General features: G+C 48.1%; 1 protein-coding gene across 2 annotated transcripts in view; it reads left to right on the forward strand.

The window, feature by feature from the left end:
• Positions 1 to 13862, forward strand: part of MASTL (microtubule associated serine/threonine kinase like) — a 293083-nt gene that overhangs the window by 59299 nt on the left and 219922 nt on the right. For both annotated transcript variants that reach the window (XM_078663403.1, XM_078663404.1), the window contains one exon: positions 897 to 985. In XM_078663403.1, coding sequence (XP_078519529.1) covers positions 897 to 985 — 89 coding nt within the window. The remainder of the gene's footprint in view (positions 1 to 896; positions 986 to 13862) is intronic.

The raw sequence follows: 13862 nt of genomic DNA on the forward strand, positions 1-13862 counted from the left end.
CTCCTTTCACACGTTCACCAGATGAGGAGCTAATATCACACCGTGGGATCTCACTTAGCTGGAAACCCCTGCAGAGAGTAGGTTTCCAGCCAATTGTTTGGAGTTTTAGCTTAGCCGATTTCTATTACCTGGTGTGAAACCTCCCTAGGACATCGGCGGCAGCCTCAAAAGCTTGGATTTAGTTTTTTTGTGGGGGGAATGGGAAGTCTTGGGAAGGGCGGAGGCTTGTCGTAGGGGGTGGGCTGTGCATTTAGAAGTGTTGCTTGGCAATAAGTCCCACCCCTTTATGGCCACGCCCCCTCACACGGCGAAAAAATACACAGATTGACATGTCTCCCTGAATCCATATGAGCTTAAATTCATTTACTTAAAATCCATGTGTTAGGGCTCCTGGCAACATATTTCTGGTTGGTACACACTATGAAATGGTGAAGGAGGGTACCCTCATTTGGTTGGCCCAATGCCCCAAACACCAAAGTCCATAATGGTTTCCCTTTGTCATTGTAGTGACATGGGTTCAGAGTGCCGCACTGAAGGGACTAGGGGTAATATTCTCTGACACAATTGGACATAATAATTTGTAAGTAGATACCAATAACTCCTACAAAGCAATGGACATATCATTTAAGGTCTTGAGTACCTGTATTATATTAGAGTGGTTTTAATTAATAAGAAGGGTCCAAGGGTGATTTATTCATTTGAAAGGTAGATCCCCTTACTGTACGAGGCACATTCATCACGTTCACCTTTAAAGTATAGTGGGTTTTGTATATTTCTGTTTGCGTAGTGTGAACCTATAAGAGTTGCATTATCACTGCTGCAGTGTCCACAATTAGTGTTGAATTTGTATCTTTGTGGATGGCATTAAAATTAATTCTTTTGTTTCCTATATGTAGGGACCTGAAGCCAGACAATATGCTGATTTCCAATGTCGGCCACATTAAACTGACAGACTTCGGGCTCTCAAAAGTTACTCTGAAGAGAGGTGAGGAAATCTGTTTTCAATTATGGCACGATGGGATGTCATCCTGGTGATCAAGTATTTCCTAGCTCAAGTTTTACATCATGGAGCATCATTGCCAACAAGTATTGATTTTAGGTTTTGCCCGCTACAGATCACTTTGCCTGTTGTCAAAAGGACAGATTGTGGACAATACCAATATTTAAAGTGTGGTTTGACAAGCCTATTGCTTACTACAGGTTGGCTTTCATGACAGTCTGTAGCAGGGTGGAGGGTGTTGAGGAGGACTGGTGGAAGCCTAATGGTACTCACGCCCCTTCTCTGCCACAGACTGCATGGGGACCGGAGTCAGACGAATGGTGGACCCAGCCGGAGGACTGTGCCTTTAACCTCGCCGATGACGAGAGGGAAGCCGCAACCCCCTATGACGTCTTTGTCAATGTCGGTGAATGCGGAATGGGTCAGGCGGTCACGCCCCCTTATGACGCGTGGCGAGGCGGAGTGAACATAAACCCGGAAGAAGCTGTACCGGGTTTGCCCGACACTGCGAGGACGGAGACGACCGAAGAGAAAGCCCAGAACGAAGAGAACGAGAGAGCAGTAAGGACAGAGGAAGAAGACGAGGAGAGTCTCGGAGGAGCGGCGCCAGGAGGCCCGCGATACCGCTCTGCGCCCAGCCACACTCCGAGAAGAGGAGGAGTGTGGCTCTCACAGGTGCGCGAAAGGGTAGCAGACTGGTGGGGAAAGTGCGGAGGTGCTGTGTAAATAGTGTATAGCTCTACAGAACCCCTTCCAAAACCCCCTTGTTTAAGTAAACCCCCTGTGACCGTACTCCCTCACTAAGTCCCCTCACTTCCCCCTACACTGTATACAGGTCGAGCACTCTCTCACCGGTGTCCTCACTTACCCTTGTAACCCCAAGGGAACGTCGAAGGCAGGACCAGTAACCCTGAGAGCCTCTCTCTTCTTGTCTTCTATGTGGCGGTGGAACCCGACCCGAGACTTGGAGGAGGAAGACGGAAGAGCAAGTCCCCGTAGAGCCAGAGACCTATCGGCAACCTTGGATCCAGCCACCCTAGCAAGAGAGAGGAGGTCCCAGCGAAAGAAAAAGACATTCATAAAAATAAAACCTCGTTTACCTCACCCTGTTGTCAGTGTCCCTCCTTCTGAACCGCCACAACTGGTGTCAGAAGTGGGATCCGAGCCCTCCATCCCGACAATAGAGATGGACCAGCTAATTCAACACTTAATCAAGGGCCAAGAGAAACTAGAATGGGCAGTAGAACGCCAGATGACGTCGGCCCAGGCGGATCGCGAGACATTTCAATCAGCAATGTCCGCGCAGATAGAGGGACTACATAAAGTACTGAAAGAACCAAGCAGTATGCCACTGACCGACCGACGGGCTCCCGTACCTCATCCGTCCGTGGTATCCCTTCAAAAATTCCACCCAGGTGAAGACCCCGATGCCTTCCTGACAAATTTTGAAAGGGCTGCACGCGCATGTGGTTGGGCAGAAGAGAAGTGGCCGTTCTTCCTGGCGCCCCTTCTCTCCGGTGAAGCACAGGCAGCCTACCAAGTGGCTAACGCTACGGGAGCGACACCATATCGTGATATCAAGGCTATCATATTGGACCAGTTAGGCATGGACGCCGAAGCCTACCGTGTCCGGTTTCGCAAGGAAAAAGGTGCAACAGGAGAAAATCCGAAAACCCTGTTTTACCGTTTGAAGACAGCCGCAGACAAATGGATCAAACCCGAGGAGAAGACCAAAGAGGAGATTATGGACTGTATATATTTAGAGCAGTTCATGGAGGCCTTGCCCTACGGGACACAGAGGTGGTTAAAGCAACATGCCGGACTGACCTCACAGCAAGCAATCGAAATGGCCTCCACGTATGCCAGGGCACAACCCAAGGCCTACCCCTGGGAAGGGGATAAGACAAAGACCCCGGTACCTCCGAAACCGGAAAAGAAACACCGACCCCCCCTGGAAGCACCAAGACCAAAACCAACCAGACCCGACTTCCCTGTGATGAAAGGGCCCCAATGTTTCGACTGTGGCGAATGGGGCCACATAGCTTGTATGTGCCCCAGAAAGAAGCCTAGCGAAGAACCCATGGAAGCAGGTGTTCATCAGATGCGTTCATGGGGATGTTAAGCCCTATACCCTGGCGGAGGTGGTTATACAACCGATAGGTAGACCCGCTTGTAAAGTCCGGGTTGGGGCAGTGGAGACGCTCCCAGAGGACTTGATCCTGGGAGTCGACAATCCGGACTTCTTAGCCATGTTCAGAACTCTCCCCCAGATGTCACAAAGGACCCGAGACACCCTCCTCACCGCAGAGCCCTGGACGAAAGACCTAAATTTCCGGTTTGCCCAGGCAAGCGACTCCACCCTCATGAACGCCTTGGAGTCCGCACATGCCAACCAAGGGGTGGCGGACATCCCTTATCCCAGGTTCATCATGGAAGACGGGCTATTGTACAGGGAAGGAAGGGAGGGGGAACACAGACCGCTTCTGGTACCTAAGGATTTCCGCGAACAAGTTTTATATTACGCTCATGCACATTTAACAGCGGGGCACACAGGGGCAGAGAAAACGATCCAGAACATTACGAAATGGTTCTTTTGGCCAGGGGTATACCAAGAAGCTAGCACCTATTGTAGAACCTGCGAGGTATGCCAACGTAGGAATACCCAGAGATCCCCGGCAGTGCCTTTACAGCCTATGCCCATAATAGGACAACCATTCGAAAGGGTGGGAATGGATATCATAGGACCGTTACCCCGCTCTTCCAAAGGGAACACCTATGCCCTGGTCATCGTGGACTATGCCACCCGCTTCCCGGAAGCCTTCCCTCTAACCTCCCCCACGACTAAGAACATAGCGGAGAGGTTTCTGGAGTTATTTTCTCGGGTGGGGTTCCCTAAAGAGATAGTCACTGACCAGGGTACACCGTTTGTGTCCCGGCTAATGAAAGAGGTAACAAAATCCCTGAACATACAGCAAATCCGTACCTCGGCCTACCACCCCCAGACAGATGGGCTGGTGGAACGGTATAACCGTTCCCTCAAGACCACCCTACGGAAAATACTGTCCTTGGAAAAACAAGACTGGGACAGACTCCTGCCTTTGGCGCTTTATGTATTGAGGGCCCAGGTACAGAGCTCGACAGGCTTTTCAGCCTTCGAGTTGCTGTATGGAAGGCAACCGAGGTCCCTTCTGGAAATCACCCGGGAAGCCTGGGAACGGGAAGAACAAGAGGAGTCAAGGTCCCTCTTGGAATACACCCAGCTCCTACGGAGCAAGTTGGGAAGGTTGAGGGATCTTGCATACTCCAACTTGGAACGGAGTCAGGAGAGACAGAAAAGAACCTATGATAGGGGCAAGATAGTGAGAACACTGAACGTAGGTGATTGGGCCTTGGTGCTACTGCCTACTGCAATGCAGAAGTTCCTAAAAGAGTGGAAGGCGCTTTACAAGGTGGTGGAAACCATCGGAGCAACCACCTATCGGTTGTTGCTCTCCCCGTCCCGAAAGCAATGCTTTCATATCAATATGCTAAAAAAATGGCTAGGCTCCCCACCCCGCAATGCACAGTTCAGCATACCAACGGCAACCGAGTCTACCACCCTAGAGGATCTACTCATAAACCCGGAGCTCGAACCCGAAAGGAGGCAGGAACTGGAGGCTACACTAAGTTCCTTTTCGGACCTGTTTTCCGACCGGCCCGGTTTTACCGGGCTGATCGAACACAGAGTAGAGACAGAGCCCGGTAAACGGGTGAAACTAAGACCATATCGAATACCAGCAGCTAGACGGGAAGCAGTGAGGAAGGAGGTACAAGAGATGTTGCGCCTAGGGGTGGTTAGACCATCCCGCAGCAGTTGGTCATCCCCGATCGTTATGGTCCCTAAACCGGACGGGTCCACACGATTTTGTATGGATTTCAGAGAATTGAACGCCATTTCCAAGTTCGACGCCTACCCTATTCCCAGGGTCGATGAATTGATCGAACGCATAGGGGAGGCGCGGTACATAACAACCCTGGACCTCACGAAGGGGTATTGGCAGGTGCCTCTCCGTGAGGAAGACAGACATAAAACGGCCTTCTCCACCGACGAGGGACTGTTTGAGTTCAACGTCCTACCGTTCGGGCTACACGGAGCCCCGGCTACCTTTCAGAGGTTAATGCACGGGATTCTGCTACCATTCCGGGCGTTTTGCTCCGTGTACCTGGACGATATCGTCATCTTTAGTGGCTCCTGGGCAGAACACCTAAAACACATAAGTACCATCCTGTTTGCCCTCCGGGAGGCCGGGTTACATGTGAACTCAAAGAAGTCCCGAGCTGCATACACGAAAGTAAAGTATTTGGGGTATATGCTGGGAGAGGGAGCAATAGCGCCCCAAATAGAGAAGGTCAGAGCCATAAAAGAGACCCCCTTTCCCCATAACAAAAAGGACCTAAGAGCCTTTCTTGGGCTCATAGGGTATTATAGGAGGTTCATCGCTGACTTTGCAAACACTGCTAGCCCTCTAACCAACCTCCTCCAGAACGGGGTGACCCCGAAACTGTTCCAGAACCCCTCACCAGAGGAAAAACAGGCTTTTGAGAGCCTGAAGGAAGCCATAACCACCAGTCCAATCCTCATACCCCCGGATTTCAGCAAACCGTTCCTGGTAGCCACAGATGCATCGGACACCGGAATAGGGGCTGTCCTCTCACAATTGGGGAGGGATGGGCTGGAACATCCCCTATTGTACATAAGCAGGAAACTACACCCTAGGGAAACGAAATACCCTACCATAGAGCGCGAGTGTTTAGCGATACGCTGGGCTATTGAAAAATTTAAATATTATCTCGAGGGAAAGCATTTCACCTTGCTTACAGACCATGCACCATTGCAATGGATGTATCGGCAGAAAACCCAAAATCAAAGAGTCCTGAGATGGTTCCTCTACCTACAGCCGTTCTCTTTCACTATTCAACATAGGCAGGGTCGGGACCATGGCAACGCGGACTACCTGTCCAGACTCCCCGATCGGGAGAATCCAAGGGGGGAGGAGTGTAGCAGGGTGGAGGGTGTTGAGGAGGACTGGTGGAAGCCTAATGGTACTCACGCCCCTTCTCTGCCACAGACTGCATGGGGACCGGAGTCAGACGAATGGTGGACCCAGCCGGAGGACTGTGCCTTTAACCTCGCCGATGACGAGAGGGAAGCCGCAACCCCCTATGACGTCTTTGTCAATGTCGGCGAATGCGGAATGGGTCAGGCGGTCACGCCCCCTTATGACGCGTGGCGAGGCGGAGTGAACATAAACCCGGAAGAAGCTGTACATGGTGTGCCCGACACCGCGAGGACGGAGACGACCGAAGAGAAAGCCCAGAACGAAGAGAACGAGAGAGCAGTAAGGACAGAGGAAGAAGACGAGGAGAGTCTCGGAGGAGCGGTGCCAGGAGGCCCGCGATACCGCTCTGCGCCCAGCCACACTCCGAGAAGAGGAGGAGTGTGGCTCTCACAGGTGCGTGAAAGGGTAGCAGACTGGTGGGGAAAGCGCGGAGGCGCTGTGTAAATAGTGTATAGCTCTACAGAACCCCTTCCAAAACCCCCTTGTTTAAGTAAACCCCCTGTGACCGTACTCCCTCACTAAGTCCCCTCACTTCCCCCTACACTGTATACAGGTCGAGCACTCTCTCACCGGTGTCCTCACTTACCCTGGTAACCCCAAGGGAACGTCGAAGGCAGGACCAGTAACCCTGAGAGCCTCTCTCTTCTTGTCCTCTATGTGGCGGTGGAACCCGACCCGAGACCGAGACTTGGAGGAGGAAGACGGAAGAGCAAGTCCCCGTAGAGCCAGAGACCTATCGGCAACCTTGGATCCAGCCACCCTAGCAAGAGAGAGGAGGTCCCAGCGAAAGAAAAAGACATTCATAAAAATAAAACCTCGTTTACCTCACCCTGTTGTCAGTGTCCCTCCTTCTGAACCGCCACGTCTAATTCCAATGTTTCTGATACAGTGGATTTGCTTCCTCTTGTATTTGCTTCTCCCCTGTAACATAGCTTCTGTACCACTCTTGTGATTGAATGACTTGTGTTCTTCAAATGCTTACTTTCAGGGTATTACTTTTAGCACTGTGCATGTATTCTCTTGCTTTCTTCCTCTTTTGCTGCTTTGCCACTGAAATTCACACTGAGCTCTCTGTGGTACACTGCCTCTCCTTGCAGCTTGTCTGTTGTAGCCCCCATCCCTCTCTGTCCTGTGCTTTCCATATTGCTCCCCCTTTCCTTCTCTATTTTGCTTCAGTTTCTATTTTTCTCTTTTTTTACTTTAATCATAACCTCCCTGTTCCACTAAGGTCGTTGTTGGTCAACCTAGCCTCACCATTTTCTTTCAAACCTTTTGGTTCAGCATGACAGCTGCAATTTGCTGCGCGGCTTTTGCAAAAAATGTGCTTTAGCTTACTTTTTATATGTGTTGTTTTTTTTTCTTTTGTTTTTAAATTTACCACTCCAAGATTGACTTTGACCATCTTGGAACAGAGAATAACAACAAAATGGCTGTTGTGTTATGATGCAGGTGGGGTGACACTATGGCTGCAACGCATCATGTCACGTAGACATAAGTCAAAACTTTATTTTTGTTACTTGTACCCCTCAGAGATGCACCCGACTCTCTTGTTAAAATCTATTCAATCTCCCATAACTGTGGTCCTTCATTTCTCTGAACCTTTACTTTGTGCTGAGTGGTGTGGTTATATGTAGTATGAGTGAAGACCTTTTGCTGTAAGAATAGTGCCCTCATTCAAGGACATGGCAGTGTAGCCCCAGACTGAGTATGCCTTCATTAAAGTTTAAGCTGTTCTTGCTTTCCTGGGCCAGCTGCTGGGTCCTTTACTGTAAACCTGTATTTGTGTTACCCAAATCTGTTATTGAAAGTGCAGTTCACATTCAGCTCTGAACTCTGCACTGCAACACCACATGACTAGAACCAGGTTTTTTTCTGCAGAGAGCGCGCCCCTGATTGTTGCAGCCTCAGTTTGGAAATCTGAAAATTGGACTATGAATACTGAATTGACATGCTATTAACTATATGCTTGAGAACCCAGGATGCCTTTAAGTGCCTTGAGGTTGCAACCAGTTTCCCGGTGGTACCCCCTTGATAATCTGAGCTTGCGGGAACTAGTATAAATATCTAGTGGTCCCCTAACTTTGTAGATTAACTCCTGTTACTGCTGTGGGAGCTCTGAGGTCCTACTGGACAGTACAATTCATTGCATAAAGAGAGCTATTCGGTTTACTTCTGCCAGCGTGTATTCGACCATTTGCCTGAATTACTGATGCGTTGTATTTTAGACACTCTGTTTCACTTAATAATTGTTTTTACTCTCCTAATTGTTCTTACTTACTTGAATTACTTTTGTTCTCCTTGTTTCTCTACCCTGCCGTGCCCGGAAGTAAGAGCGGGTCCTCCATTAGAAGGTCCGTGTGCTAGTAGAGCCCTTTCCCTCCCCCCCCATTGCTACTCGAGGTAACAGCTACTTGCATTAAACAAGGATAAGTGCTGCAACTCCCCGTTATGGGATGGTGAGAAGGAGAATACTCATCATTGCTGTAACCTGTGCAACTCCCCCCATGCCCCCCGCCCCCCGCCCCCGCCACCGGGCTAACAACTCGCCCAACGCTATATATAACTTGCTGACTTGAATCCTACTGAGTACCAGATCCCTGATCAAGCACAAGTATGAATTTGAGAGCTTGATGTAGACTTCTAACACTGATCTAGTCTTTTTAACTGAAACTTGGGCCAACAAAACATCTGAGCCAGACTGGATTGAAGAATTACCAGCTGGATACGAATTAGAAAGCGTAGATATGGAAGGGAAAAGAGGAGGCGGTATTTAGGAGTAGAAGTGCTGATGTGCAACTTCAAATGCAGTAAAACCATGTCCTTCCCTAGATTACCACTCTACCAGCCGCAGGGGTCTAGGACCCCTTTTACACAATCCCTGCCAACGTTTATGGAATCATGCCTTGGTTTCCCCACTTTTACGCTACTTCGAGATTTTAATTTTAATTTTGAAATCATATATAATACGATACCTACCTTCTGGTAAATAGCATGGCCTGTTTTGGACTGACCTAGATCATTACAGAGCCCACACACAAGGCCTTTCGAACATTAGATGAACATTTTCACAAATAACTCCAACAAAATTTTGGAAAAAGTACTGCCGCTAACCTGGACCGATTACAGGGCTATCTTCTTCAAACTCCTTCTTCCGGAGAAAATAATGCCCTCTCACAACAGACTGCCTGCTACTAAGACCCGACCGTGGCTCACGATTAATAAAACCAACTTAGAAGCCCTGTTTAGAAACCCTCCCCCACTAGACCAAGACAACAACAAGACCCCTGATAATTTTGACCGCTGGGACAGGTTGGCCCCACATAAATTAGACACAGCAGGAACCAACCTTCAGCCCCATGGTATACTGCAGAACTTAAAAGTATAAAATTCAAGTGCAGAAGTTTAGAACGTACCTGGAGGCAAGTTTATAGTGAGCAGGGCAAATTAAACTACAGACTAGCCCTAGTGGAATATAAAGGAGCAATCAAAAACTCCAAAATTAATTACTTTTCTTCCAGAAATGGAGGCAGCAAAATATTCGACTAAAGAGCTTTTTAAATCTTTCATTTCTCTGTCTAAACTTCAGGGTGAGAATCCACTCACTTCTGATCAAACCTTTTGCATAAAGTGGACAACTTTTTTCCGACTAAAGTGCAAACAGTCCACAAGGAGCTCTCAGGGTATGCTCCAGACACAGTCAGTGAGGTGCTAATGGAGGACAATGCCTCTGAGATCACAATTACCTGTCAACTGCTAACTCTTCTCCTCTCTAGCCCCGAAGAGAGTAAATGATCTATTATTATCCATTCATTCTGTCTCCCCGTCTGATCCCTGTCCTCCCTCAATATTTCGCATGGCTGCGGATAGAGTTAGTACATATTTGGCCAGCTCCTGAACAACAATTTTCCCGGTCTCTTGGAAGAAAGCTTGCCTACCTCTCCTGACCAAAATCTTGGAAAAATTCATTAATTTGGAGCTGGTGCGTTACTTAGAATCTAACAATCTGCTTGATATCACCCAGCATGGCTTCAGACCAAACCACTCAACAGAATCCGCTTTAGTAATGGTCACTGAGGAAATACGGAAACAGCTTGACTGTGGGGAGAGGTCCGCCTCCTACTCGACCTCTTTTGCAGCGTTTGATACTGTTAACCATCTGGTACTAATGCAAAGGCTGGAGTCGGTAGGAATAAAAGGGACTGCTCTAACCCTGCTCTCCTGCTTCCTTACGTTGAGGGAGTCCTCCATCACACCCAGTCTGGATTTAGAGCAAATATGAGCACGGAAACTGCTTTGCTGGAGGTATCGGAGGCCATCAAAGAGGTCCTGGACGAGGGGGGTAAAGCACTGCTGGTAATGCTAGATCTATTGGCGGTGTTTGACACCGTCCCCCCACAGCCGTCTCCTTGCAAGACTCTCGGAGATTGGGTTAGAGGGGACGGTGTTCAGATGGTTCGAGTCCTTTCTTTCGGACCGCCAACAGGCAGTCTGGGCCCCTCCGTACTAAGCCGCTGTGCCGCCTTTGGAGGTGGGAGTTCCCCAGGGTTCTATCCTGAGCCCCACTCTTTTTAATATCTATGGCGGCACTGGCTGAGTCTTGTGGTGCCCAGATTGTCTCCTACGCCGATGATACACAGCTCCTCTTCACCTGTGGAAAGAACACGGACTTCAATGGAGAGCGGATCAAAAGTTGCCTGGATGCCGTCTTTGCATGGTTCCAATTAAATCAATTGAAGTGCAACTCTGATAAATCGGAGGTTCTCTTCTTTGGTTGTCCTCCTGATCCCGGCTGGAAATCCTGGTGGCCGGCAGCCATGTTTCCACCTGCCACAGATACCGCAGTTGCTAAGAATCTCGGAGTAAAGATGGACAATGGTCTTACCTCTAAATCGCTGATTCTGAGCTTGGTGGGTCAGTGCTTTGGCCTCTTAAAAATGATGAGAAAATTCCTCCCACTACTATCTATTGCCCATAGGAGGACGATTGTGCAAGCCCTGATTGGATCCAGGTTGGATTATGCGAACGTGCTGTTTCTTGGCCTGCCTGACTATCTTCTGTCTCGCCTGCAGGTGGTGCAGAACTCTGCAGCTCGTGCAATTTTCGGTCTTAACCGGAGATCCCACGCCGCGGGGCTTCTGAAAGCTCTTCATTGGCTGCCCATTAGAAAACGCATCGCTTTTAAGAGCCTTACAATTGCGCACAAGGCCATGCATGGCATGGGTGCCCGCTATTTAAGGCACAGGATCAGTTTTCACCATCCGGCTAGAGCCCTGCGCTCAGATTCACGATCACTGGCCACGATCCCGGCTATTAGGCGGGCTCGCACTGGAGGTTGCTCCTTCAGATACCTTGCGCCCAAGGCTTGGAATGCTTTGCCTCTAGCACTAAGTAAGATTGATAACCTGCTGTCTTTTAGAAAAGAGCTCAAAACCTGGCTATTTTGTCAGTAAAGTCCATCTCTTTTTGTTTTGTGCCTTGCTGGGTCTGATAGCGCCGGGACACTCTGTCTGAGTGAGTAGCTGAGCGCTCTACAAGACCCCGATTAACATACCATAACATAACCGGGAACAAATGCGGTGCTGGGATAATCTTACATCTGAGGCCTTGTCACTTCCTTGTGGAGTTCCTCAAGGCACTGTCACCCACTCTGTTCAACATCTACGCCCCTCCTCTGGTTAAGCTGATTCAAGTACATGGGTTTTCGTTGGGTTTGTACACTGATGGCACAGATAATTATATCCATATGCTCTGGTGCAGATGAAGTGGTGGTAGATTCCACAACTGTCAGAAGCACATTATTGGGTGGATGTATCAGAATTATCTTAAATACAGATACAACTGAGGTGGTCGAGTTCGGAAAAGGAACAACAATTAACTTTTGCAATGCTTTTTTATTGGCATTGATAAATGCCTACTATCAAAACTTCAGTCCTTTCAGAATGCCACAGTGCGGGTGCCGCTGGGCATCCCTAAATTTCATCCCATCTCCAACAGCATTAGGGACCGCCACTGACTACTGGTCCAGCAAGGAATGGAATTTAAGGCTATATGTCTGTTGTAGAAAGCACGACACTGGGAAGTGCCTCTAGACCTACGGAAACGTTTTTTCTGACATGTCCCATGGCAGGATTTAAGATTAGCCAGCAGGGGGCCAATTCAGGTCTCAAGAATTCGAAGGGCAAGATGGGGTGGAAATAGTCTCTCCCATAGGGTAGCTAAGCTTTGGAATACGCTGCCGATTCTAACTAGATTACCATCAAACAGACTCCTGTTCAGGAAGATGCTTACGACCTGGTTATTCCCATCCAAGTAAGCTGTAACTACTACACCCTGGGCTTAAGTGACTTTCAGCGCCAAAATGCTTCAGCATATGTTGCACCTCTCCAATTCCCTTGTTTGCTTTTTGCTTTTGGTTTTGTGGTGCTGCTGAGGTGGTTGCACAATTGTCTCAGACCCACTCCTTGTACACTGAACTTTAGAATAATTGGGGTCAAAGTGCTGATAGCTTCACAAATTCTCGAAGACCTGGAAACAATGTGGCATCCAAAGTACATGTAACTCCTTGAAAGGGGGCGGCATCTTTAGCTTTACTTTATTTGAGTATATACATATGTTGGACTTGGCCCTTTTTGGCAGATCCACCCCTAAACGTTTTACCTTAAGGTCTTATGGTGTTGGTGGTTTTGGGCCTCTGGGCACTTTAGCACTGTGGCCCAGTGTAAAGTGCGTGCGCTCTCTGATTTACATTGGTAAGATTGGCCTGCCCTCCCATAGGAATGCATTGGGATTCCCTGATCATTGTGTGTCAATGTAGTAGTAGTAGTATTCTTTATTCGGTTTTTGCAATGTATAAAAACCATAAAAGCCATTACTCCGATAAAACGTCATATTACAATCAATGTTAAAAAAGTTTACAATTCGAAACATCCTTTGCAGAAATACAACATGTGACACCTCGCCATTTCATATTTGCATAAAGGTTCTTTTTTTGGACAGAGAAGCTAGTAAAAGGTAGTTTTTTACAGGTTAAATCGATGTCTAAAAATACATTTCAAGAATGTAACTATATACTTCGATGTCCATTTCTCCTCTAAAAACTGCAGAGCTAACAGGGCTGGACGACATCTTCTAATTCCCATATGTTTTAGTAGGGGAATCAACCAGTCTGGTAATACTGGATCCCAATTATTCCTGGTTGGAAAGGCAACCAGGCGATGTAGGAGGTTTAACCTGAACCTGGTCCGGAGAAATCTCTCAAAAGTAGTAAAATCGTTGGTTAGATACGGCTGGATTGAAAAGGTAATTTGAACAGCCAAAGAATGTTGCACTGAAGTTTTAATGGCTTCTTTTGTGAGTCGTAATTCCTCTAAATGTGAAAGAGAGATCGCTTTAATGTTTTCCTCGATATTTCCCGGATCGAACTTGGGACTAAATAATTTTTTCCAAGTCCTAAATCGTGTAGGAACTTCCCTACGTAAGACAGCCAATTAATTTTGTGTGAATAATCCAAAGACATACTGTCTGCGATTATTTGCTGTGTAATCACATTTTTTTCTGAGGACCATATTCGATGCCAAAGAAGAAGAGGTCGAATTTTGGCTAAGTCTAACAAGTAAGGAATCCCCAGTTCCAGGTGACAGGAAAAAGTGGACGCGCTCTTTGGTACCGCCAGGAGGAATCTTAGGAAAGCATTCTCAGCCATTTGCAAGGCGCTGGTATTTGCATACCCCCATACGTCTGCCCCGTATAGGGCTATTGACTGA

Source organism: Lissotriton helveticus, chromosome 10, assembly GCF_964261635.1.
Source record: "Lissotriton helveticus chromosome 10, aLisHel1.1, whole genome shotgun sequence".
In the NCBI taxonomy this organism is placed as follows: Eukaryota; Metazoa; Chordata; class Amphibia; order Caudata; family Salamandridae; genus Lissotriton; species Lissotriton helveticus.